This window comes from Pristis pectinata, chromosome 10 (genome assembly GCF_009764475.1).
Source record: "Pristis pectinata isolate sPriPec2 chromosome 10, sPriPec2.1.pri, whole genome shotgun sequence".
Taxonomy (NCBI): domain Eukaryota; kingdom Metazoa; phylum Chordata; class Chondrichthyes; order Rhinopristiformes; family Pristidae; genus Pristis; species Pristis pectinata.
This window is the reverse complement of record NC_067414.1, coordinates 41,056,088-41,081,727: the sequence shown is the minus strand read 5'-3', so window position 1 is coordinate 41,081,727 and position 25,640 is coordinate 41,056,088. Positions and strand designations below refer to the sequence as shown.

At 38.9% G+C, this 25,640-nt stretch overlaps 1 protein-coding gene across 1 annotated transcript in view; it reads left to right on the top strand.

Moving 5' to 3' along the window:
- Window positions 1-25,640, top strand: part of scara5 (scavenger receptor class A, member 5 (putative)) — a 70,764-nt gene that overhangs the window by 1,431 nt on the left and 43,693 nt on the right. Inside the window, exons 2-3 of the mRNA XM_052024616.1 lie at window positions 3,624-3,767; window positions 10,988-11,119. Of these exons, the coding sequence (XP_051880576.1) occupies window positions 3,647-3,767; window positions 10,988-11,119 (253 nt within the window). The 5' untranslated portion in view covers window positions 3,624-3,646. The remainder of the gene's footprint in view (window positions 1-3,623; window positions 3,768-10,987; window positions 11,120-25,640) is intronic.

Here is a 25,640-nt window from a genome sequence, read left to right as displayed (position 1 = left end):
TGTTCATCAGGAGAGCGGAGATACATGCTACAATTTGCATAATGACCACATGCCTGTTTAAATACTCGGTAATTGGCAGAAGCCAGAAATAAGTGATAGTTGGAAACATTCGGGAAATTGGAGGTGAGTCCAATAGTTTGAACGGGTGCCATTGGTTTTGGAATAATGGAAGGTGTGGGAAGGACCATAGATCTGGCAAAGCCAGAAAGGCTTGAGTGATCCAGGAGTGTAGCCTAAGTAAGGCTGTTCCACCGTACCCTTCTGCCTTACAAGTTCTCTACTGTCTTCCATCTCTTGCGTCATTACTTATATCTGAACCTAATTTCCCTACCACTCATGTCCATGCCTTGTGTAAGACTTAAGCTTGGGAACTCTCTCCCTCAAATTGTACACTCCCACTTCCCTTTAGGTCACTTTGACCAAATATTTCATAATCTTTTCATCTCCAGTTGCCGTTGTAACATCAATCGCCTTGACTTCTCCACTCCCCTCACCCACTCTAACCTCACCCCCTCCGTAAAAAAAAAATCTACTGACATCCTGATGATCTATATTAATATCTCTTTATTTGGTTTGGCATCAAATGTTGAATGATAATGCTTCTGTGAGATCCCTGGAGATATCTTTATTATATTAAAGGTGTTGAACAAATGGATGCTGTTGTTGCTGGCTGAGATCTGACGAGGAAGCTCCATCCCTCATAATATAAAATAAAAGCTCTTGAATATAATGGATTTTTTCAGGAAATGCTGTTCTTTTGCATCAGTATGATTATTTCAGTTTATTTTCTTTCATCAGACGATGTTAAACACAAACCTGTAAATGTCTGTTAGGGTAAGAGCAACCTGACGATCCTGGTAGTTCTTCCACTTGGGAGTGCATTTTGGGGGATGGGGATGAAGAATAGTAGCTTCAGAGGCTGTGGTATTTCTGAGCCTGTGCCCAAAATCTGATCATAATCCTGCCTTTAAACACACATCTTTAAATCATTAGGGACCACAGATGTGTTTCCCTCAATATGCTGCAAGGGAAAATACAAAAAAAATCTCAGTCTACCAACTAACTGGCAAGATAATGACTTTATTATCAAAGATCATGTATCTAAGTGTCTTGACTGCCAAGGCCAATTGGTAGCTATAAGCCTTCATCAAAAGTTGGGGCGGGGGAGGGGGTGTGGGGGTGGAATATCTTTGCTGTAGCTCAAGCCACTGTGTGATCATCAGGAGAGCGGAGATATACTTGGATGATGACCACACGCCTGTTTAGCAGGAGTAAGTATTCCTCTGCACCCTCCACTGAGGAGACCCATTTGCCACATTTCCCTTTTACTTGCCTTACATGAAATAGTCTTAGTGTATGCAATGGATAATGGCAGACAGAAATTCTCAGTTGAAGGCACACCATTATTATTTGGACAAATATTTGACATGAGCTGTTCTTCAGTCAGCCTGGTGCTGGTAATGCTCTTACAAGTCAATGGCTAGGGTAAAGATTGACATGAAGCAGATGTTCTTTGCCGCAGTAACTGATGAGAAACCTCTCCCACTGTGTTATTTTACATGTCATCTGTATTTTAACTGACAGATTGTGTTTTTTATATGAACATGTAAAGTGGCAAAATAACACCTTCATATATACTTATGTGGGAAAACAGACCAAATTGTTCTTGTTTAAAGTATTTTATATGCTCCATCAATAGCAATCCTAACATTGTTTCTTTATTTTATTTGCTAATGGGTTTACACTTTGTCATTATTGCTTTACCACTTCTTTTCTTGCAATGGCTATAATCAAAATGAAATTGCAACAAAAACAGGAACTGCTGGAAATGTTCAGCAGAAATGGCTATGGTGTACTTAAGAAATGTGAAAAGCTCGACAGTTTATACGGTATTTTCACTCATGCTGTGCATGAAAATTTGGATGGAATTTGGCCTGATGGTGTACTGGGACTGACTTTTCAGCTATGAAATAGTCCGTGAGAAAAAGAGAAACTACAAAGTAACTCCTCTCCAAAAATAAGCTGTAGTTGTTAAAATTCAATTCCTTAATAAACAGATGAGTCCCTTTGTAATATAATTCAAATAAAGGCGATATTGAAATATTATGACCTTTTTCTGTACATTTATTAGTTATTTTAAATAATTACAATAAATAGGAATTATATTGTAATTTTAATGTGATAAAACTAGTCATTAAGCCAAAGGATGAGATATTGGGATATGCAAACAAACATTTGGCCTCAGAAAAGTTGCAGGTGCTGAAAATCTGAAATAAAAACAGAGAATACTAGAAACACTCAGGTAGCATCTGTGGAAGGCAAAACTTGGTTAACATTTCAGGTCAAAGATCCTTTATAAGACAATTAAAATGAAGGTCTTTGCCCTGAAACATTATGTCTATTTCTCTTTCCACAGTTGCTGTCTGATCCACTGAATGTTTCCAGCATGTTCTGTTTTACTAGGTCACAGAGATAGGTTTAAGTAGAATCTTAAAGGAACAGGAATAGGTAGTAAGGCAAAGAGATATCCAAAGGCACAGTGGCCAGTATTGGGGTGAAGGAAATGAGAGCTGCACAGGAGACTAGAACTGTAGGACCTTAGAGATTTGTAAGGTTAGAAGTATAATTAACTTCACACCTTTTAAGTTAACTTGATTATTTATTACAGTAGTTGAGACTTCTGTAGTTTATTTAACTATGATGAGAATGATGCCTTAATTATCATCTGCTAGATCTTTCCCCTGTGAGGTCTTGTTAATTTCTACTTAATTTCCCAAATTTTCCTTAATTTATAATTAAGATCATAAATATTTGCATGTAAACAGTAGAAATACAACAATATCCATAATAAGTTACATCCACAGCTCAATATAGTTGTGTACTTCCAAGCAACTAAAGCATAAGCAAGCATAATGTTATTACTTCCTTTCTAATCTGCATCCTTGCACTAGTGTCAATTTTTCTCAGAGAGTCAAGAGATACTGCACGGAAACAGGCTCTTCAGCCCAAAGAGATCATCAACTAATAAATAATCCATTTTAAACGAATCTGTTTGTTATTCTCATCAATTCACTCCAGATTTTACCACTCATCTACATCCTGGCAGCAATCTATAGAGGCCAATTAGCCAACCAACCCACGCGTCATTGGGATGTGGGAGGAAACTGGAGCACCCAGAAGAAACCCACACAGTCACAGGGAAAAGGTGCAAACTCCATGCAAACAGCACCAGAGGTCAGGATTGAGCTCGGTCTCTGTTGCTGTGAGACAACAACTCTACTAGCTGCGCTACTACACTTCCCTTCATTTATATTGGACCACATGGAAGTACTCACATTGTAATAATTTACTTGATTCAGACTGGCCAACGTTTTTCAGTCCTAGGAGTTCATTCTATGGAAATTTCCAACAATTTAGACCATTTAAGCAGGGAATGCCCTTGAGACTGCTGTTTGGGAAAAAATGGTTTATAACTTTCTGTTCTTTATTATCTTTCATTTATGTTTACAATTCCAATCTTATATTAAGAAAATATTGTCTCAGCATGAACAGGACTTGCTATGGTTTCTAAAAACAAAATATTTATTTTGTACAACTGAATTACCGAACTCTGCATTTTTCAGATAAAGTCCACTGTTCAGAATAAATGGAGAACAAAGATCTGCCTCTTATCGCAAATGAGTTCCAGGAGAATGGGTCAATGTTTGAAGAATCACTTGATGAGTTTGTTGGAAGGAACCTCTCGAAATTGAACCTCTGTGAAGAAAGTATGTACAATTTATTTCAAAAAATTGAAATCTATGGTAAAAAGTTCATTATTTTCATGGAGGGATTAAGGGAGTAATTACTTTCCATTCCCCACTTACCTTGTTATTTTAATTATTATTTGGACGTTAAGACTTTGAAGTCAGAGGTGATTTCTGTAAATAAGGTTGGTTGAAAGAGTACCCAGCTTCACCTCCTGACTCACCACTGCTGCTTTAAACATGTTCACATCCTGTTAGTAATAAAAATTAATTACATTCCTTTAGTTCAGGTATTCTTACCAAGACTATGGTTTTAATAGAAAATCCTAGCAAGGCTGGCATTCATGTCCATTCCACTTATCACTTCAGCAGGTATTGAACATATTAGTATGGGATTACTGCTGATTTCCTATTGGTCTCCTTTATTGTGAGAGCCAATGATGTGGTAACTGCAACTGTCCTGGACTTGCACTATCAATGCAGACTTGGAACTGATTTGCAGCTCCTATCAAAGAGAGTTTGGACCAATTGAGTAAAGATTGTTGCAGAAAACCAAGGATCAAATAATGTTTTTAAAGGCTGTCATAAGAATATAAGAACTCAAAAGCAGGAGTAGGCCATTGGACCCCCATCATGACCTCAGGACATCCAAAGAGTTTACAACCTAGTGAAGTACTTTTGCTCTGTGGTTACTGTTGTAACATGAAAAATGAACTGCACACAGCAAACAACTATGTTACCAGGTACAGTAAAACTCTAATAATCTGCTATCCAACCATTTATAAACCCATTTGGTTTGGCACCTGACTCCCCAGGTGATGTTTGCTGTGCTCCCTTTCGACTTACTAGGACCCCAGTTCCTAAGATCCTTTTCCACTCATCAGAGCCCCGGTTCCCATGCTCCACTTAAACTTACCTGATTCACTGGAAAATTTATTATAATATTGTGCAACATATATAAACTGTGAATTAAACGTGTGTTGGGGAATGAATCGAAATAATATCCAACAGTCCAGAAAATCTGCCAGGGCACCAACACCAAAGTCCCAAGTGTGCCAGATTTCTGGAGTTTTTCTCTACTCATTTTGATTGTGGCTGATTGAGGAGTAAATATCAGCAAGGGCACCACAGAAAGCTCCCTGCTCATCTTGGAAATAGAGCCGAGAGAGAGCAGATTTAACATTTCAGTATGACGTTATGTTCCTCCTCAATGTACAGTTCAGCAAGAGCAGGCTGTCCACAGTTCTGACCCACAGAGCATGACAACAAGTCTGCACCATTTTCCACAAGTTTAGTGTGGACCAGCACAGTCCCAGATTCAGATCCAGATCCAGAATATTATGCACAGTTTTGGTCTCCATTCCAAAGAACAGATTGACTTGCCTTGAGCACTGGTTTACTGGACTGATTCCAGGGATGAGGGATTTGTTCAACAAGGATAAATATACTAAGACTGGACTAATACTGATAGTTTTTAAGAGTGAGAGGTGATCTCACGTTAGCATTCAAGATCTAGAGATGAGTTGGCATATTGATACTAAGAGGTTGTTTTCTCATGCTGGAGAATCTAAAGCTAGCGGTCATTAACTCAGCTATTTGGATCAGAGATGAGAAATGTTGTAAATATTTGTATCTCTTTCCCTCATAAACCTATGGATGCTCAGCTGTTGAGTATATTCAAGGCTGAGATTAATAGAGATTGGACTCTTAAGTCAATTAAAGGATAAAAGTATCGAGTGGGAAAATAACAAATGGTGAAGTAGGTTGAAGAGTTTTATGGCTTACTCCTATTTCTATTTCTTATGATTTTACATTCACAAATCTGAGAGAAAACAGCCATCCCCAGGTAACAAACAGGTTCTGTATTTACTGGCACTCACAGGTTGATTTTGTTCGTAAGTTGGAAAATACACAAAACAATCACTCAATATGGTAACCACACTTCCACAGTATTGTAATGAATGGCATCAAAAGCACACAAGACTGATTTAAAAAAAAACAATTACTATGAGTGGAGACAAAGAGAGAGAGAGAGAGAGATAGAGGGAACTAGTTGTGCCATTCATAGGAGCAAACAAAATCGAGGTATGACCTTCGGAAAGCTATCAGCGATGCCAAGAGGCAATACCAACTCAAAATAGAGTCCCTGACCAGCCGCCAGTTATGGCAGGGCTTACATGCCATGACAGGCTACAAGACGAAGTCAGGCTGCATAGCTAACAACAGCGCGTCCCTCCCTGATGAACTTAATGCACTCTATGCGCATTTTGAACAAAAGGGAAGTGGATTGTCACCATCCACCCTGACAGCCACCAATGCAGCTGAACCTGTGATCACAGTGGAGGACGTAAGATCAGTGTTCCGGAGGATGAACTCGAGGAAAGCACCTGGCCCAGTTGGTGTCCCGGGCTGCGTGCTCAGATCTTGTGCTGATCAGCTGGCAGAAATATTTGTGGACATATTCAACCTCTCCCTGCTTCAATCTCGGGTTCCCTCCTGTTTTAAGAAGACCACTATCATCCCAGTACCAAAGAAAAGCAAGGTAACATGCCTCAGTGACTACCGACCAGTGGCTCTGACATCCACCATCATGAAGTGCTTTGAGATGTTGGTCTTGGCACGCATCAACTCCAGCCTACCAGACAACCTGGACCCATTGCAATTCGCCTATCGGCGAAACAGGTCTACAGTGGATGCCATCTCCCTGGCCCTACACTCAGCTCTGGAGCATCTGGACAGTAAAGACACATACGTTAGACTATTGTTTATTGACTACAGCTCTGCCTTCAATACAATAATTCCAAGCAAGCTAGTCACCAAACTCCGAGACCTAGGACTCAATATCTCCCTCTGTAACTTGTCACCAAACTCCGAGACCTAGGACTCAACATCTCCCTCTGTAACTGGATCCTTGACTTTCTAACAAACAGACCGCAATCAGTGAGGATAGGCAGCAATACCTCCGGCACGATTATTCTCAACACTGGTGCCCCACAAGGCTGCGTCCTCAGCCCTCTACTCCACTCCCTATACACTCACAACTGTGTGGCCAGATTCTGCTCTAACTCCATCTACAAGTTTTCAGATGATACCACCGTAGTGGGCCATATCTCAAACAGTGATGAGTCGGAGTACAGGAAGGAGATAGAGAGCTTAGTGGAATGGTGTCATGACAACAACCTTTCCCTCAATGTCAACAAAACAAAAGAGCTGATCATTGACTGCAGGAAAGGGGGCGGTGTACATGGACCTGTCTACATCAATGGTGCTGAGGTCGAGAGGGTTGAGAGCTTCAAGTTCCTGGGAGTGAACATGACCAACATGACAACCTGGTCAAATCGCGTAGATGCCACGGCCAAGAAAGCTCACCAGTGCCTCTACTTCCTCAGGAGGCTAAATAAATTTGGTTTGTCCCCTTTGGCTCTCACCGACTTCTACTGACGCACCATAGAAAGCATCCTATCTGGGTGTATCACGGCTTGGTACGGCAACTGCTCTGCCCAGGACTGCAAAAAGCTGCAGAGAGTTGTGGACACAGCCCAGCACATCACGGACACCAGCCTCTTCTCCTTGGACTCTGTCTTTACCTCTCGTTGTTTTGATGTAGCAGCCAGCATAGTCAAAGACCCCACCCACCTGGGACATTCTCTCTTCTCCCCTCTTCCATCGGGTAGAAGATACAGGTGCCTGAGGGCATGCGCCACCAGACTTAAGGACAGCTTCTACCCCACTGTGATAAGACAATTGAACGGTTCCCTTATACAATAAGATGGACTATGACCTCACGATCTACCTTGTTGTGACCTTGCACCTTATTGCACTGCACCTTCTCTGTAGCTGTGATACTTTACTTTGTACTGTTACTGTTTTTACCTGTACTACATCAATGCACTTTGTACTAACTCAATGTAACTGCACTGTGTAGTGAATTGACCTGTACGATCGGTTTGTAAGACAAGCTTTTCACTGTACCTCAGTACAAATGACAATAATAAACCAATACCATTATGTTGGATTTCTGAACTTAATAATATTATGGGAGCTTGTTTGTATGTAGACGTGTTGATAAGTTGGGCTTTCGTAACCCACTTGTGTAAATATAACCCGATGAGCCATGGTGTACATGTGAGGAAGAGTAGGCATTCATATAAGATGCAACAGTTAAGGACTTTATGCTATGGTGATTTCTTTTTCCCTTGTGACCAATGAAATGCAATTATATATTTAGCTTGCTCTGGCTTATCTGCCAAAGGCTCAATATATAATACAAGCTCTTTATTCCACCCCCTCCATTCCTTAGACCATCACCATGCCTGGAAATTCAGCAGCTTGGTGATGGTCTAAGCTTTATTTGTTCCATTGTTTCCTGTCTCAATAGGATTACACAACTTGCTTTCTGTTGGCATATATCTACATGTCATCTCAAAAGGGAGGTCACCCCAGGATTCTGCACTCTAAATTTCATGGTTTAATCAACCAGTGCGCCACATCCCAGTATCCCTCTCATTCACTCACTAAGAAATTAGTAAATAGTAATACAAACAAACAACAAAGATTCTTACTTAATGAAAGATCTTAGTGTTAGGCAGCATTCTTACAGTGGTTTTCTTCCAAAAGACTGCCTCTGGAGATTTCTATATGCATTATTGCAGTCCAGAGAACAGTTTGTTACATAACATGACCTCAAAGGGGGTGGCAGCATTAAAGCAATGATTATTGTCCATAAACGGATGTTACATGTAACACTTATGTTACAAAGTGAGCAACATATTCACTTCACCCACCATTCCCATGCAATAACAATCAATGTGCCAAATAAAGTAGCCAGAACCAATGTACTTTGCTGAACCAAATCCAAGACCGCCTTGGGAACGGGCAGTAAGGGTAGACAGTCCAAACTATTCCAACTACCTCACTCTGAAGTCCTGAAACAAGCCAGTATAATTTTCATTTCATCTGAAGAATTGCTTTGAAGAACTCATATCTTAAGTTCAAATGATATGCACAGAAAGGGAAGTTTTGTCGGGGAAAAGATTCATATGACATAAGTAGGTTCCATACATTTGAACATTATTTAGAAATCTTCATTCTGAAGTAGAGAGGACTGTATGGCAGAGGTGCTTAAGGATTGTTGTTTATGGACAGAAATCTTGTTCTCCGTGGTGGTTCAAGTACATAGTTCAAAATAGCTTGGAAATGTGCCTGAATATGTTTTCCTGGCTGCATGAAGCTATGTCCTCATGAATAAATGTTTACAGCCTTCTCTGGACTTACTCCCAGATAGCTTTCTTCCTGATAGGCAGATGTTTTCATGGAAAAATTGTGCCGTCACCAGCACATAAAGAGTTAATGCTGATTTGATTGGGAAGAGGTGTATTGTAAGCTGCCTCATAATTTATTGAGGTACCCAAAGTGCTCCTTCATGTTGCCATTAGTATATTCATAATAATCTTGCTGGTTGCATAGACCTTATTGTGTTTGCAATCTTTATCTGTGGTTGCAGTAAGAGTAAGAAGGTAACATTGAAAAATTTAGCTGTGATAGTGAAATAGAAGTCCTTACCTTCTTACTTTAACTTCAAGCCACAAAACTGTAATATCAGCAATGCTGAATGAGAATTGCCCTGCTTGATTTGGTGGTGTTTGCCACTGAGAATTGCAAGTTGGGGAAGATGCATTCCATCAGAGCGAGCCATAGATCTCAGGTGATAATATGGGCTATTAATAATCCTTCTGTCAATAATCGCATATCCTATGATCTCACAACATTCAGGCAGTCCTGCCGAGCTGTAGTTGCCAATCAGTGAGAAAGAAACTTTAGGAGTTGCTTCTATTCAATAAAGAACTCACAGGCAGGAAATTGACTGGTTTTGCTGATGTTTCCGGCCTAAAATTCAAGGCCTTTGACAGCCATCAGCAGGGTATTGCAGATATGAAAAGTTGATGGAACAGCTTTGTGGTTACCATCTGTGGAGATTTATCACTGTCACCGAGCCTGATAACATCAAGTCCCCGGTAAGAATTCTGACGTGAATTCTCTTTAAAGTGATATGCCAACCCAACAAATTGAATTCATGTAAAATATAAACACTTTAATGTAATGTTAGATATAAAGTTCAGGGAGTGAAAATGATTACATTTGTTTATAATGTCATGGTCTATATAAAGCACAATGAAGGAACCTTGCTTTGTTTTGATGCCGTGGTGTTCAAGCTGACAGTTTTATTTGATGACTTAGAAAACCCGTTTACACAATGCTCTAAGTGTGTCAACAGCTAGACTGTTGTGCTACATATCTATAGAACAAAGAAAGAAATGTTGCTATTTTTAAAAAAATTTTATTTACCGCATGGTAACAGGCCCTTCCGGCCCAAGGAGTCCATGCTGCCCATTTTAAACCCCAAATTAACCTACCCGTACGTCTTTAGAATGTGGGAGGAAACCGGAGCACCCGGCGGAAACCCATGCAAACACCGGAGAACGTATAAACTCCTTACAGGCAACGACGGGAATCAAACCCCGATCACTGGTGCTGTAATAGCGTCACGCTGACTGCTATGCTACCATGCCGCCCATGCTATGGCAGCAATATACTTTACACCAGATATACACAATAGAACACTAGAAAGATAAAGTATTGTAAAATGAGTACTAAACATTGTAATATTGGGCTGAATTGATCACAGTCCAGCCCTTGCCTCACATTAATCCTCCTTATACTGGGGCAGCCCTTCACACTTGGCTATGGTTGGAGGTAACTTGAGGGGCCAGATGAAAAGTTTATTCCTCAGCACAGCTGTTTGAATTCCACCTCTGGACAATGTTGAATCCAGCAGTGGCGTGAAATTTCAGATGATCTCCAGCCCATTCCTGATGTCCACACTGCAATGCAGAAGCACCAAAGTCTGGAAGGTAAAAGCCACATGGTTATGTGAAGAGGGTGATTTTGCTTATTAAGTAATCAACTTCTTTTACAGAAGCTCTCAAAACTAAACCATTGATATCATTTGGAATTAATAACCATAATTTAGTCATTCATATATTTAAGACCAAATTCAGAAGAAACTTCTTCACTCAGAATATTGCTTCTTATTGATAGCTGGTTTATAGTGACTTTGAAAATAGACTTTAATGCATAAACACATTAACACTGCTAACAGGATTTATGTAGTATTTTTAACAATGCTTACAGTGTGGGAAGAGAGAAAAAAAGTGTCTAACTATACGTTTTATTTTTCTTAGGGCCAACTGGGAGACGAAGGGTACCAAGCAATTTTTGCAACCATTGGAGCTCAATGGGAGGCATCAAATGTGCGATAGCTGTCCTATATCTACTCATTTTCCTCATTTGCATTGGAATTATCATTGTTGCAGGTAACAAATCTTATCTTTACCTGATCACTGCCCTTTCTTGAGCTAGGCACTGTATTATTGTTAAAATCTCAGTTAATTAGCTCAGCCAAAAAAACTGGTATTCCCCAACTTTTTGAGGGAACATGAGATGCCTCAATGTAATGAAAAGGCTGCTTCTGAATTATTTATAATACATTAAAAAATACACATAAATGGAAACTGAGTGAAAGTCAGGAAATGTTCTATTTTTAAACATAAGATGAAATTAATAATTTTTAAAAAGATAAAGGTAATGGTTTATAGTACACTTTAATTTTGACATAAAATAGTTCTGGACGCAGATCAAAGTGAAGGTGACAGTGCAACATAGAAAGCAGGCTGGGAATCTGCTATGAAGCAAACTGAAATTAGAATTACAGTCCTTAAGATTGTATAATGAAGAAATATTAGAGTTCAAAGACTCATGTTAAAAACTTCAGAGAATCCACTGTATGTACAAAAATCTTCACAACCTTACCTATGACTCTTTTAATGTAAATAAAGCAGCTTTACTTCAAAGGGAGATTAGTTGTCAAGGTAGCATAGTCCACCTATGAAAGCACATACTGCTTCACCACTGAACTCCATTAGAAGTGGAACCTTTGTTGTAACTCTGGTCTTGTAACTTTGATAATTGACACAGAAACCAAAGAAGAGGTTTACAGTTCTTCATTTATTTTTATTGGAGATAAAATCATTTAGTGAAGGAGTAGGGTAATGAAGTTGGTGCCAGCTACACTGACATTGACTCTGCTCCTATTCACAGCTTGAACTGGCAGGAAAACAAACTCTGCAGGATGTCCTGCACTTTGACTTTGCAGAAAATGTTAAAGGATGGATCATCTGACCCAACCACAGGCGGTTGTTTTTGTAACTGCTTGTACTTACTGTGGTTTCAGGTCAGAAGGCATGTGAGTGACTGAAGTCTTTGGACAGTTGCTGAACTAGCAACTTTTCAATTGCACTGGAAGAGAACCTCCTGATCCTCAAATCGCCAGGGGCTTCCTCTTCCACTGATCATGGTGCTGGACTGCAAAGTGGGAAGAGGTCTCTGGAGAGCAGGGATAGCTGTCCAACGGGTAGGAAAACAGTAGTGCCACAGAAGGATGTCCCTGCTGCAGTTATATAGAGCTTTGGTGCGACTACCTCTGGGGTATTGTGTGCAGTTTTAGTCTCCTTATCGGAGAAAGCACATACTTACCAGAGAGGGAGTGCAGTGAAACCTCACCAGCCTCATTTCTTGGAAGACCAGACTACTGTATAAGGAGAGATAAGGTCAACTGTACTCACTAGAGTTTTGGAAGAATTGAGTCATACCTTGCAGAAAGAATGATTGATATGGTTGTTGGAAATTAACATCCCAGGACATTTCAGTAGCTCCTCGGGGAAGTGTCCTTGGCCTAATCATCTTCAGCTGCTTCATCAATAGTGTACCTCCAACAAAACCCAGGAAAGGGTATGTTCACTGATGAATGAACAACATTTTGCTCACAATGTGATTATAGCCATTGGAACTGTAGTTATTCATTTATTGTTGTCTTTGTGTTTAAAAAGTATAAAACATTGTGTGAGGAGAGAACTAGATTCTCTCCAGAAGATCTGCTGTGTTGAATAAAGACTTTTATATCTCCAGCTTCAGTGTCTCTCCAGTGACTTAGTGAGTCATAAAAGTCTTTGTGTTAATACAGGAGATGGCCACTTACTGCCTTCCCTGATCTCATTCTGAAGTGTTCAGTGAGCACCAATTAAGATGAACATTCCTCTATTGTCTTCCCCTGCATAGTTTCAGTGGTAGAGAATCAGAATGTCCCACACCCAACGATTATCTTCAACGGCCTTATTTCCTGTTTTATGTTTTTATTAATTTTTAATTTTTTTATTTTTTAAAGTTTTATTTCCTGAAGACTGGTTCTCATTTTAATTAATATCTGCTATCCATAATTTCATAACTCCAAAATAATCCTGAACAATAGGAATTTGAGGGTAACTTTTTCGCCCAGAGGCTGGTCAGTATATGGAATGAACTGCCAGAGGAAGTGGTTGAGGGAGATACATTAACAACATTAAAAAGGTACTTGGACAGATATATGGATATGAAAGGAATAAGAGAGATATGAGCCAAATGCAGAGAAATGGGACTAGCTTCGATGGGACTCTTGCTCGGTATGGACCAGTTGGGCTGAAGGGCCCATTTCTGTGCTGTATGACTCTATGATTCTACGTCACATTAGACATCTTCCTCTCCACTCTCTGTCTCTGATATCCTCAATCAATTCATGGAGAGTGTCTCCAATTTGCCCTGGGTGAAAATAAACAGAAATGAAAATTACACACTTTCCATAATGGGTGACCAATCCATGACACCAGTATTACACAAGGGAGCAAGCTGATAGTCTATTTATTTGGCTGAGAACCCCTGCTTTTTAGCAATAGTACAATTGCCAAGTGAAAATAATACTGCAATGAAGGAAACTTTCAAGAAGACAAAGATATGCCCAGAAACTGAGTTGGACAGATTTTATGGTAAAATTCTAAAAACCGCCATCTACTTTAAGATGTTACAGATGATTTTTGGTATCCGTTTCAAACGTTGAATTAAAGGAACTTTTTTTTTGATCCAAGATACATTTCCATTTTATCCTGTTTGTTCTCTACTATTACTGTTCTGCATTGATCAAAATCAATGATTTTAAAGAAAAATAATTTCTGTTCTTAATCCAGTTGTCTGATAATGAAAAACAATCATGTACATAGTTAGGACAATAAAAGCAAATCAAAGACTTTACCTTTTACACTTAAATCAATTTTCTCAATGAAGTTACAGAAGAATAAAGCATTATTTTAATGATTTTGTTAAGTTGAGGGTATACATTATGTGCAAAAATTTAACCTTTGTTTTAAAGTTACAGTATGCATGTTCATTGAAATTTTTGGCATTGATGAGAGTTAGACAGAGGTAATGGAGTTTTGGGCCAGAAACACGGAAATCTGAATCTTCTAATAAATTGTAGTAATTTAAACTTCATAGCTTGATTAGCAGACTTGGTCAGATGGGGAGAATTCAGGAGCTATCTGCAGGTTCAGGTCTGTATTGGTGTGGAGGGGGTGTTTGATCCCAGGGATTCTAATCTTTGATTGGCAGTGAAGCTGGGAGTGGCATGATGGTCATGGGATCTGTTCAACCCGACCTCAAATTGCAGAGGAAATGAGTGTGCCCATCCTTTGGCCCATTACATGGGTTGAGATGTGATGGATGGAATTTAGAGAGACTAGAGTACGAGGTATTTAGCTTAAAATTAAATTTTAAATAACTCGGCTTCTGGGAGTTGCTCGCTTATGTACATCTAGTCCAAAAGCAAGAACTGGGTGAGTTGGGGACCAGATTAAGGGTTTAAAAATTTTAGTCTGACCCACTACAAGCCCAGCAATTTTTAAGATTCAAAAATTCAGCCTGGGCATTTATACAAATCGAAAGTAATGTTATTTAGACATTTATTGTATCACAAAAATACTCTATGTTCATGTCAATTTTGGCAAGCAATTTGTTGTTTATCCCTTCCGAGCAATATCTTTCAGTAAGGGAAAACTTGCTGCATCTGGCTCAAATCTTAGAAATGAGTCATTACTTCATGAATCACAAATCAACTCAGTGCTAGCTGCTGTGAGTTGGTCCTTGGTGACTGTAACAGAACTGAATGGGAAATTATAACCTCACTGAAGAATTTTGATTTTGTAACTCCTCACAGACAAGTGAGTGAAAACGTTGAAACTCCCAAACTGCTAACTCAAAAAATAAATTTTTGAATAAACCCACATGTTCAGAATTTAACAGTTTACTGGGAACATGTCACATCTGTGCAAAGCCTTGGCGTAAGGGAAGGCCTGGGAAATGAGACGAATTGATAGCCTGTGCAGGCTTCGTGGCCATTAACAGTGCTGTGAAGTTCCCTAGGGCGAATATTAACCCTGCCAAAACAGGTGGCTTTGGATCAATTTTCGAAACCCAAAATCTAATCCCTAACCTGTGTTGTACTCACTCATTTCTACTTTCAATGAAGTTAGGCTGGAGGCAGCCAACCAATCAATTCCCAAGAGGCATATCATTTAATTATTTTACTAAGGTTGTAAGCTTCAGAATCTCTCTGCCACCTTGGCACTTGCCAAAGTGAGATTCCCAGACCTTGAGATTCTGGAAGCTAAAGGGAGGTTGGAATTCTGGCATGGAAAAGGTAAGTGTTTATCCAAGACTACTGGTAGGCCATTTTGTCTTGGTTCCCCAGGCTAATGTCTTGAACATTACATTGCCTACTGTAATCACTGACCACTCCCTGCCACTCCTCTTCCACAATTGTTGTTGCAGCTTCTCTAACCCCTACATTGTCATTTTGTTGCCAATCTTCCTCTACCCTCCATTATCACCCCCCACCTTCACCCACCTACAATGCCCACATTGTAATCTGTACTTCAGCCGCAAGAATTCAATATCTTCTGCAACACCCCTGTCTGGCAGAGTGCCAAATCTATTAATCAAACTGAATGTCCAGCAGAAATGCTATTAAGATAAAGAATACTTTTGATGTGAATTAACTTCACAGTAACTTCCACTTCCTTGTAAATCTGTTGTGAGAAAGGTTCTTTTGGTATCTTAAAGATAAAGGTCTGGACACACAGTCTTTGTAATTTAAAAATGGTTTATTAACAAAGACGAACGCGGGGACAGAATGAATGGGAACAGATGCACACACACACTCTCAAGCAGGAGATCACGAATGTGGAGGGAAATCACGACAGAGGGTGAGGTGCACACACACACACACACACACACACACACACACACACACACACACACACACACACACACACACACACACACACACACACACACAATAACTGGGTACAAATGATCAAGGAATAAACAGTACAATGTTTGGACACCCTGATTCTGGACAAACATTGGCTCTTTGGTCTTGGGAGTCCTTAACTAACTGCCCTGAAATAGTGCACAGCTTACCTCAACATCCTCAGAGACAGAAAGAGAGAGAAAACCAAACATGCAGCACTTTTATGCTGCTGGGGGGCTGGGTGGCCCAGCAGGACAAAGGTGTTTTAAACAGGCCAATAGTAGATATGCCCAGGAACAAAGGTGCTCGCACAGACCAATCCGAGTGGTCCAGCAAGACAAAGGTGTTTATCTAATGGGGTGGAGCTGGACGCCTGACTGACAGTGGTGTAGCTTCCGACCTGATAGGCGATGCTATCATCCGACCATGGGGGTCAGTAGTGTTGTCACTGTCACCTGACCCCTGGCCTTTCATACTATAAAATCCACCCTTGTTCCGAATTCATGAATCTATAAAAACCTCAAACTCACAAATAGTTGAATGACTTGAATGCTACAGTCCATCACTGATGGAAACAATGGAGCGTATAAGGAAGTAAGACCACTTCTGTGCCCAACTTGATTGCCCTGATACTTTGCTTATTACTTATAATTATCATTCCAAGTCAGGAGTTAACTACCCTCATCCAATGAAAGCTCAATAACAGTAAGAAACAAATTATTTCCATTCAATTGATAATTTGAGTATTTTATTCATTCTTGACACTTATGTCAATTAGCAGAGTGGTATTTGTCATCAGTTATGTTTCAAATAAGTGTTAAATTATACTCAGCTTTCAAAATTCAGGTCTATTGACTTTAATGGGACTAAATTTCAGATGCAGAGTGCACCATGCAGCTGCTACTAAATTACACATTTAAAAAAAGCTGCAGAAGATGAACTTCAAACCCAAGCACTCTTGTGCAACAAAAAATCTGCTGCAGGAACTCAGCAGGTCAGCAGCATCTGTGGTGGGAAAGGAATGGTCAATGTTTTTGGTCGAAACCCTGCATCAGGACTGTCTCCAATCACTCTTGTGTTGGATGTTCTAGACATCCATTTTATGAAATATGAAATTTGTAAAGTTGGCAAAATTATGGTCACCCCTGCCAAGGAAGCACATGAACTGGGCCTAACAGAAGAACACATCAGTGGGAGACATCCCCTCCTCCTAATTACAATAAGTTCTCTACACAGGGAAAAAATTGTCCAGGAAATCAAGCCAAGAAGCTGTCTCATAGGACTGTCCTCCACCTTTAATTATTCTATAAGGAAATAAAAAGGAATGCATGTGAATTAGAGATCTAATTTTAGAGATTAGGAATGTGGTGCATGTATTTTAGATTAGGTTTTGCAAAAGAACATAGTGGTGAGAACATAGTTGTGCAAGAAAATAATGTGCAGGATTTATAACTCACAAGTTGGTTAAATGAAAGGGCCCTCATAAAATACCGCTGAAATGTCAGTGAAGAAATGGCAGAGTTGTTGGTCAAAAGTTATCAATACTCCAATGCAATTGGATGGGAAAAGAGGTGATGAAGCACTTTTATTTAAGAAATGTGCATGATAAAGGAGCCAACTACAGATAATTTCATCCAAGGGGTTGACTTTAGTTCCAACCAATTCAAAGTATGCAGCTGCTACCACAATATGCACGTTTAACACAAGCAATGGGGAAGTTTTTACCTCAAAATGTTTCAAAGAGGCTTCTTAGAAAAATCATGACATATAGCTTAAGTAACTGTTACAATTTGGACAGAAGGTGGTTTGATGGCAAATAATAAAGCATTTAAGTGAATGGAAGTTTCTGAGATCAAATAAGAATCAAAACTGACCTATAGCTCTTGTCAGTGCTGAGTACATACTTGTACTTAGTATGTAAAAGTAATTTGTGTTTGAGTATAGGAAACACAATCTGAAAATTTGATGGTGAGTTTTGAGGAATTTTGCAAAATGTCAAGAAATATGTGAAAGAAAACAGGAAAACAGGTTAATGGAATCGGAAGAAAGGCAAAGGATGAAATGTGAGACTGTTTTGGAAAGAGAAATAACAAGCTGGAGGATACAGATAATGCTAGACAGTGTGCATGAACAAAATTCAAATATAAGGCATGAGAAATTAGAGTTAGCACTGGAAACCAACATCAATTGTCACAAAGTGAAACCACAGCCAAAGGTGCTGGCTCCAAGGCAAGCTGGAAATCTGGTTTCATGCTTCATCTGCACAAAACTACTGAGTTGCTAGTGTCAGATACATGTCCTAATAAATCTTGCAGTCACAGATTTACTGCAAGGAAGTACTTCTTTGGAAGGAAACCAGAGGTGGTTGAGTTTAGGCTGTCAGTGGCCCAAAGTGGGTTTGTTTAACGAGAAAGATCACTTGTTCCATAAGACCATAGAAATTAAACAGTAAAAACTGGTAACCTATTACTTTATCATTTGGTAATTAGGTACATAGATCCTGGAACAAATAAGTGGAACATATATGGAGAATCTCTGGCCTGTGGATAGCAGATTTGGAGTGGGCTGTTATGCCTTAATAGTCAAAGTATCAAATGTCTGTTTCCAAGGGCTGCCTCAGATAGTTTGACATAACTGGTTTCCAGTTTAAAAAATGAGAATGTAAGAAATAGGAACAGGAGAAGGACATACGGCCCCTTGAGCCTCCTCCACCTGTCAATAGGATCATACCTGATTGAATCTTGGCCTCGGCTCTTCTTTCCTCCATGTTCTTTGTAACCCTTGATTCTATTATAGTCCCAAAATCTGTCTATTTCAGCCTTGAATATGTTCAGTGACTCAGCCTTCACTGCTCCCTTGAGCAGCAGTTCCAAAGATTTATGAGTCATTGAAAGAAGAAATTCCCCCTCACCTCAGTTTCAAACAAGCAATTCCTAAAAGCTGATGTACTTTTGGAGAGTTTTCATGTGACAGGTTAAGGATTCTTGAAATTAGTCTCCCTAACATGATTGTCTAAACATACTGTAATTGGGCAGGATGGGCCCAATTTCTGTCTCAAAATTTCTTACACACATGAATGCAAATGGATAAAGCTATAAAGAAAGTCCATGGAATTTTGAACTTTGTAAACAGGAGCATACAGTAAAGTGGTTAAAAAAAATAGTGATAAATTTGTACAAAGCATACATGGCCCCAGTTAGATTCGTGTTTGGGTGCCCCAGTGTAAAAAGAATGTTAAAACCACAGGGAGCGAACATTCACTGGAATGCTGTTGTCTCCTGTTATCCACTATTAACATCAGAAAGTGATTTTGTTTCATGTTTCATTTTCGTTTTTATTCATTTTAAACAAGGGCACTACATCAGCATTGTCTTATTCCAATTAGGTAATGCAACCTGCCTTTCCCATTACTCTGAAGGGGATTGATTTGTTGGGTATAATAACTTCTCCCTGTTCTCTAAAATTATTATATTCTTAACCATTTAATTGTCACTTTGCAAAATCCTTTAAGTGAGCAAGTACTGCTAACAAAACATTATTTTAGCATTCTGCCAACAGGTTTTTAAGTACTTCTATTGCATATTCATAATATATTTTCTTATGAAATAGGAGGCAGTCAGCCCTTTCAGTTATGCTGGTTTTCAGAGCAATCCCATTCCCCCACTTATTTCCCTGTAACCTATTCTCTAACACATGTTCTTTAACACCTCCCTGATTCTTTCACAAAATACTTTCCACAGGTCACAATGCGGCCTCCTCTACGTTGTAGAGATCAAGCACTGATAAGATCGCTGCTTTGCAGGACACCCCATTCAGTTTGCATGTCTAACTCCAAACTATCAGCCATTATACCACATTAGTTCTCCACTTAACTTCCTAAAAGTTGCATCACATTTCAGCATTGTTATCAATATGAAAGTACACCCTTCAATCCTTGCCATAAATGTAGTAAAAATTCTCCCATTTATTCAACTTGCTACTCCTCAGACAATAGCATGGGCTGAAAAATGGCAGGGGATAATCACATTATTAGGCAATGACCATCTCCAATAAAAGAGAGTCTAACCACCCACCCTTGACCTTCCATAGGATCATTGTCACTAAATCTCCCACCATCAAGATCCTGGGGTTAATGTTAAGCCTAAAACCACATAAATACTGTGGTGACGAGAGCAGGTCAGTGGCTGGGTATTCTGCAGCGGATGTCTTATCTTATGACATGCTGAATTTTTCCACTTTCCACTAATGTGATGGAATATTCTCCACTTGCTCTATTGAGTTAAGCTTCAAAATCTCTCAAGAAGTTTGACAAAGTTAATTGTAGCCCATCCACACTCAAACCATTTGTTGCTTCACTACCAATGCATGGTTGCAGTGTGTACCATCTACAGAAAACACTACAGTTCCTTTCTGAGATTCCTCCTACAGCACCTCCCAAACCCATGATCTCTTTCACTAAAAAGGACAAGGCAGCAGTGGCGTGGGAACACCACCAGCTACAGGTTCCTTGTATTTTCCATGTTCTTCAGGAATTTTGAGACTCGTGTGAGTGTGCAAGTCACAAACTTCCAGAGATGTGCTTGCTGGCAGTTTTTCAACTGTACTTCGACGTTGGTCTTCTCATGTAGTCCAATGATAGAGTTCCAATATCCTGCAGTTTCCTAGCAGTTATGCTAGGATATCTAACCACTGGACATGAATCAGGTTAGATCTGGTGTATGTTCCTGGATTCCATCATTTCAGTGGATAGGAATAGGTGCACAAAGAAAGAGAATTTTTTTATTAATTAATTGAATTAACACAAATATTTTGATTGATTTAAGAACTTTATACTATATTTAGGTGTTTAATATTCTTGTCTTATAAAAGAGTTAATAATTTTAAAACATCTTTAATGGTGTAATTAACTGCTATAAATCCCGGTATGTTTTTGAAGGTTTGTGTGTGGTAATGATAGTTTAGACCATGGGCAAAGTCTGTAGTGATGAAGAGATGATCAAATTGTTTTGTTGCACTTTGTGCAATAACCATAGGATGTGCCCTTTACAGCTCAATACCATGACTTTCCAGGGAATTAATCATGAATTCAGAACTGGAACTGACCAATGTTAATTACAAAATTAGAAAGAAATAGAAGGACTAAAGACTGACAAATCTCTCTGTCCTTATGATTTTCACCCAGCATTTTAAAGTGAATGGACATGTAAATTGCAGTTGCCTGAGCCATATTTGGGATAAAAATTCTCCCTCTGATGTAAGTGTGATGCAATAATGTTAGGGCATTGAATGCTACTTCTGAATTTGGTTCCAATCCAGAGTTCAACACAGCTACATTACTACCTCACTCATTTAGCAGATATATCAGAGGAAGAATGTCTATTCTGTAATCTTATAAAGTTCTTTTGGTTCAAGACAGTCCCTACAGATGGGAAGATTGGCAATATAACTCCCTTATTTTGCCACAATATGAGAGAGAAAGCGCAGAAAATTATGAGCTTGCTGCCATCTTCAATCCAAACTGCTAAGGTTTTGCATGGTGGAAGCAACTTGGGTGACCTCTTGTTATCATGTGACTGTGCTGGATCAAGCCTCACCTACAAACTGGCTGGGTAACTTTGACAATTGGTTGACCTACACCTTTGCTGGCTGTCAAATCTGTCAAGGAATATGAATGCTTCTAAATGCTTCTGGTCTTCAGTAATGTTCAAAAACTACTAAAGATCAATTAAACAATGAAAAACATGAATAAATTATTAGAAGATCTTTTATGGGGAAGCTTTAGAATCTACATTTAGAGCCAGAACACCTAAGCAGTTAGATGGATTTGAGTTCATTAGGGAGGGCCTTCATGGATTTGTAAAAATTGGGTCAAGACCAAGAAACCTAATGTTTTGAGGAAGTAAGTAAGGTAGCAGACAGGAAAATGTCTGAGAATGTGGTTATTTTTGATTTCTAGTTGGCGTTCGCCAAGGTTTTATCAGAGAGACAGTTTATTAAACTGGCAGCTCATGAAACTGATGACAATTTATGACCTGGTTAGATGATTATAAAGAAAAGAGGCAATGAGAAAGTACTTGAATTGGGAGGTGACAGGTGATGCCCCATATAGATCAGGACTGCACCTAAACTTTTCATTATACTTACCAATAACTTAGGTAATAAAATAGGAGGCCATTTATTCATGTTTGGCACTGTCACATTAATGGAAACACAAATAGAATCATTGTTAGATTAAGTGAGTGGGCGACAGGGGCAGATGGATTTCAGTGCAAACGAATGTAAAGCCATCCATTCTGAACAAATACTGTAAGGAAAGTGCCAAGTAGACATTCAATGGTAAAATGTCTGCAAAGTGATTTAAGAGTTTATATACACAGACCACTAAAATATAACAGTTAGATCCAAAGACCAAAAGATTTTGTTGCTTAATGTAATGTTCAGGTGCACTATGTGGTAGAATTTTACTGGAGAATCAATCACTGTACTGAGTGGGTATTTACTAAGTCATTAACAAGGTTTGGATAATGATGTATGGCATACTAATGCATGGGATTTCACAGTGTAATGTATATTTGGACACCACTTCCAGGAAATTCAATTGCACAGTCTGTAATTGGCAGGAACTACTCACGCATAAGCAAGCCATTGTGTTGAATACGAGGCCTGTATCAGCAATATTCAGAAGGGAGTTTTCTGAATTGGAGTTCAGCACTTAAAACTGGTGCCAGGCAGGTGGCACTTAAATTATAAACACTCCTCACTGCAGGTCTTCCGCATCAACACTGTCCCTATTAAATATCAAATAGGTGTAGAATTGTTATGTTTTTTGGAAAAACTGTCCTTTTTTGCTGACGTTTAACATTTTAGTTTCAGCTGTAAATGTTTATGCCATCATAGAGGAAATGAACTGAAACCATTCATGATGGAGGTGACTACCTGATACCTTTTTCAAAGGAGTAGACTGGTGATGTTATTAATCCTTATAGATTGAGGTGGATGAAGTAACCCGAGCAGGAGAAACAGTGCAGGCAATGATCAAATGGTTTTCTCAGTCCTATTTCAGTTTTCACATATATTTGAATTTAAATAAAATTAAGTAAGACAGTAAAATATATGACTGGTTAGGATAGTGGAAGTGTGGCACATAATGCACTAGAAGTCCACTTTACTTTGTTTGAAGAACACTCAGAACTGAAACACTGGAGTGGTCTGAGCAGATTGTGCAGCAGTTCTAAATGAGGATCCTCTAGTCCTTTCACTTCATTTGCTAGATTTGAACAAGTTCATACAGCCTCTGTATCTCTACATAGCCTCTACATAGTTTCATTTTATTTAAAAAACATCATATTCAAATTATACTGAATGAATGAAAGCAAAGCTGATTAGATGTGGTTGGAAATTTGAATCAAAATAGAACAAGTTGAAAGTACAATGCACAAAACACCAATGCTTGAAAGTAAAAAGGCAGGTTGATGACTTAGATGTAAATTTTTTTGTTGAAACTGACTCTCAATAGCCTCAGGGAAATAAAACGTGATATTGAAAAAGATCCACAATAGCCTGAAATTAACTGAACTGAGGCCAATAAAAGGCACACTTAGTTAAAACAGCAATCCAGTTTGCATCACAAGCAGTAAACCGTCAGAATCCATAGGTTATGAAACTAAAGGGATTCCCAGAGTGAGAAAGCAACTGTTCCCAATCTGTAAAACAAAAACATATAAAAAACATTAAGATAAATCAGTAACCTCTCCATCCAACCACATGTGCTGAACACACATTCAACTTATTTTAAGAGTCAAATAATTAGGTTCATTTTGCCCATGGTGACTGTGTAGCGAATAACAACTACAGCATCCTGAAATAAATAGTGATGATTTTTCTACCTCTGATGAATATTTCTGAGCATTAGGTTTGAAAGACCCTCAAATCTAAATTCCTGGTGAAATATTTTGTGCATTGTTATGAATTGGGATTTAATTAATAAATAAATAATACTCTTCTGCCACTCCTGTGATGGCACAACAAAAAAAATGATAAAAACAAAATAAAAAAGGAGATAGTCTTCCTGTTTTCCCTTCTCTCCTTCAACTCGCTATTGCTGAGTTCTGTATCCTGAGCAAGGTAGGCGACAGATCTCAGGTTTGGTTTCATAATGATCCTGTTGATTTTGATACACTAAAGATGTTCATAGAAAATAGATCACACGTAATTTAGTTTCATTCTGTAGTAGATCTGTAAGCTGCAAAAATAATAGTTTTACAAGGTTTGCAAATGCTATCATATTTGGAAAAAGGTTATCATAGTCAGACAAAGTTGGATCTTTTGGGAAGTTAGACGATGAGTTTAATAATAAATAATCCCATACTGGAAATCTGATATAAAAAAATAGAAAATTCTCAAAATATGGAATAGATAAAGTTAGTTCCAAGCTGTCGAGGCTTGGTGATAAATTAATTAGCACCCAGGAGAGACAGAGTAGGATTCAAGGTTCATTTTCTGATGGATGAGATGTGAAAGTGGTGTTCCTCATGATTTGAACTGAGACCCAATTTCTCATCACATATATCATTAAGGTGGATGATGGAAATGAGAGCTGTGTCTTCTGGCAAAATTGAGGTGAATTGTGTTAACTCATAACCATCAGCTCCAAAGGGAATTGCCAACTGTGAGACACTCTCACCTCAGATCAAGCCATCATGAAGGACAGATACTGACACACCCAACCATCTGTTTTTCCACAGGCCCCAAAAGGGCAAGACACTTGAAAGTGTAAAAGCAAAGAGTGTCCATGAAAGCAAATCATCAGAACCTAGTGAAAAGGGAGAAGTAATCAAAAAGTCTGATGGACTACTGGCTTTATCTCAAAGAAGCTTGAGTACAAGGGGCAGAGGACTGATGGAGGAAGTTGTTGTATTGAACCTTGGTCAACTGAAGCTAGAATATTGCATTGAGCATGAATACTGCACATTAGGAAAGATTTATTGACACTGGAAGGGTACAGTCCAGAATTACCAGGGTGTGAATGGTTAAGTTATAAGGTATCATGGTAGCATGCACAACTGTACAAGTAAGATAGAAAGTGGTAATTTCCCACTACTACTAGAGATCTGTTACAATCACAGTACTTCTATTTAGTAGTGGATTGTAGATGCTGAGATCAGAATTGCAATTCCACCCCTGTAATTATTTTCGCATGTGCTTATCTTATGTTTTACTTAATGCCATTAGAATTCATCAATTAAAGCCATAGTTTCGTAGCTAATATATAGGTAAACATGATACTGTAGCTAAAGCACAATCATGAAATTTAGCATTGACCGTCACTTGTGCCAAACCAGTCTACATTCCAATAAATCTTTCCATGAAACAGTTTTTATTACTCATGCCCTTTAGCTCTCTGCAGCTTATCTTGAGATCATGCTTTCTTTGCTTTGGCTGCTCATGAAAATTAGAGTGTAATTACACATTCACTTAGTTTACAAAATTCATTTGCTCTAGCCTTTCACCCTTCACCCTGCTCTAATACTCATAAATCTGTACTGCACCTAAACCTGGGATATCATGTCCCTCTTAATGCGAGTAATCTAAAACTATACACAGTGGGGTAATGTTATGAATCATGCTCCCAGGAATGTATATTGGGAATTCAGCCTCACACT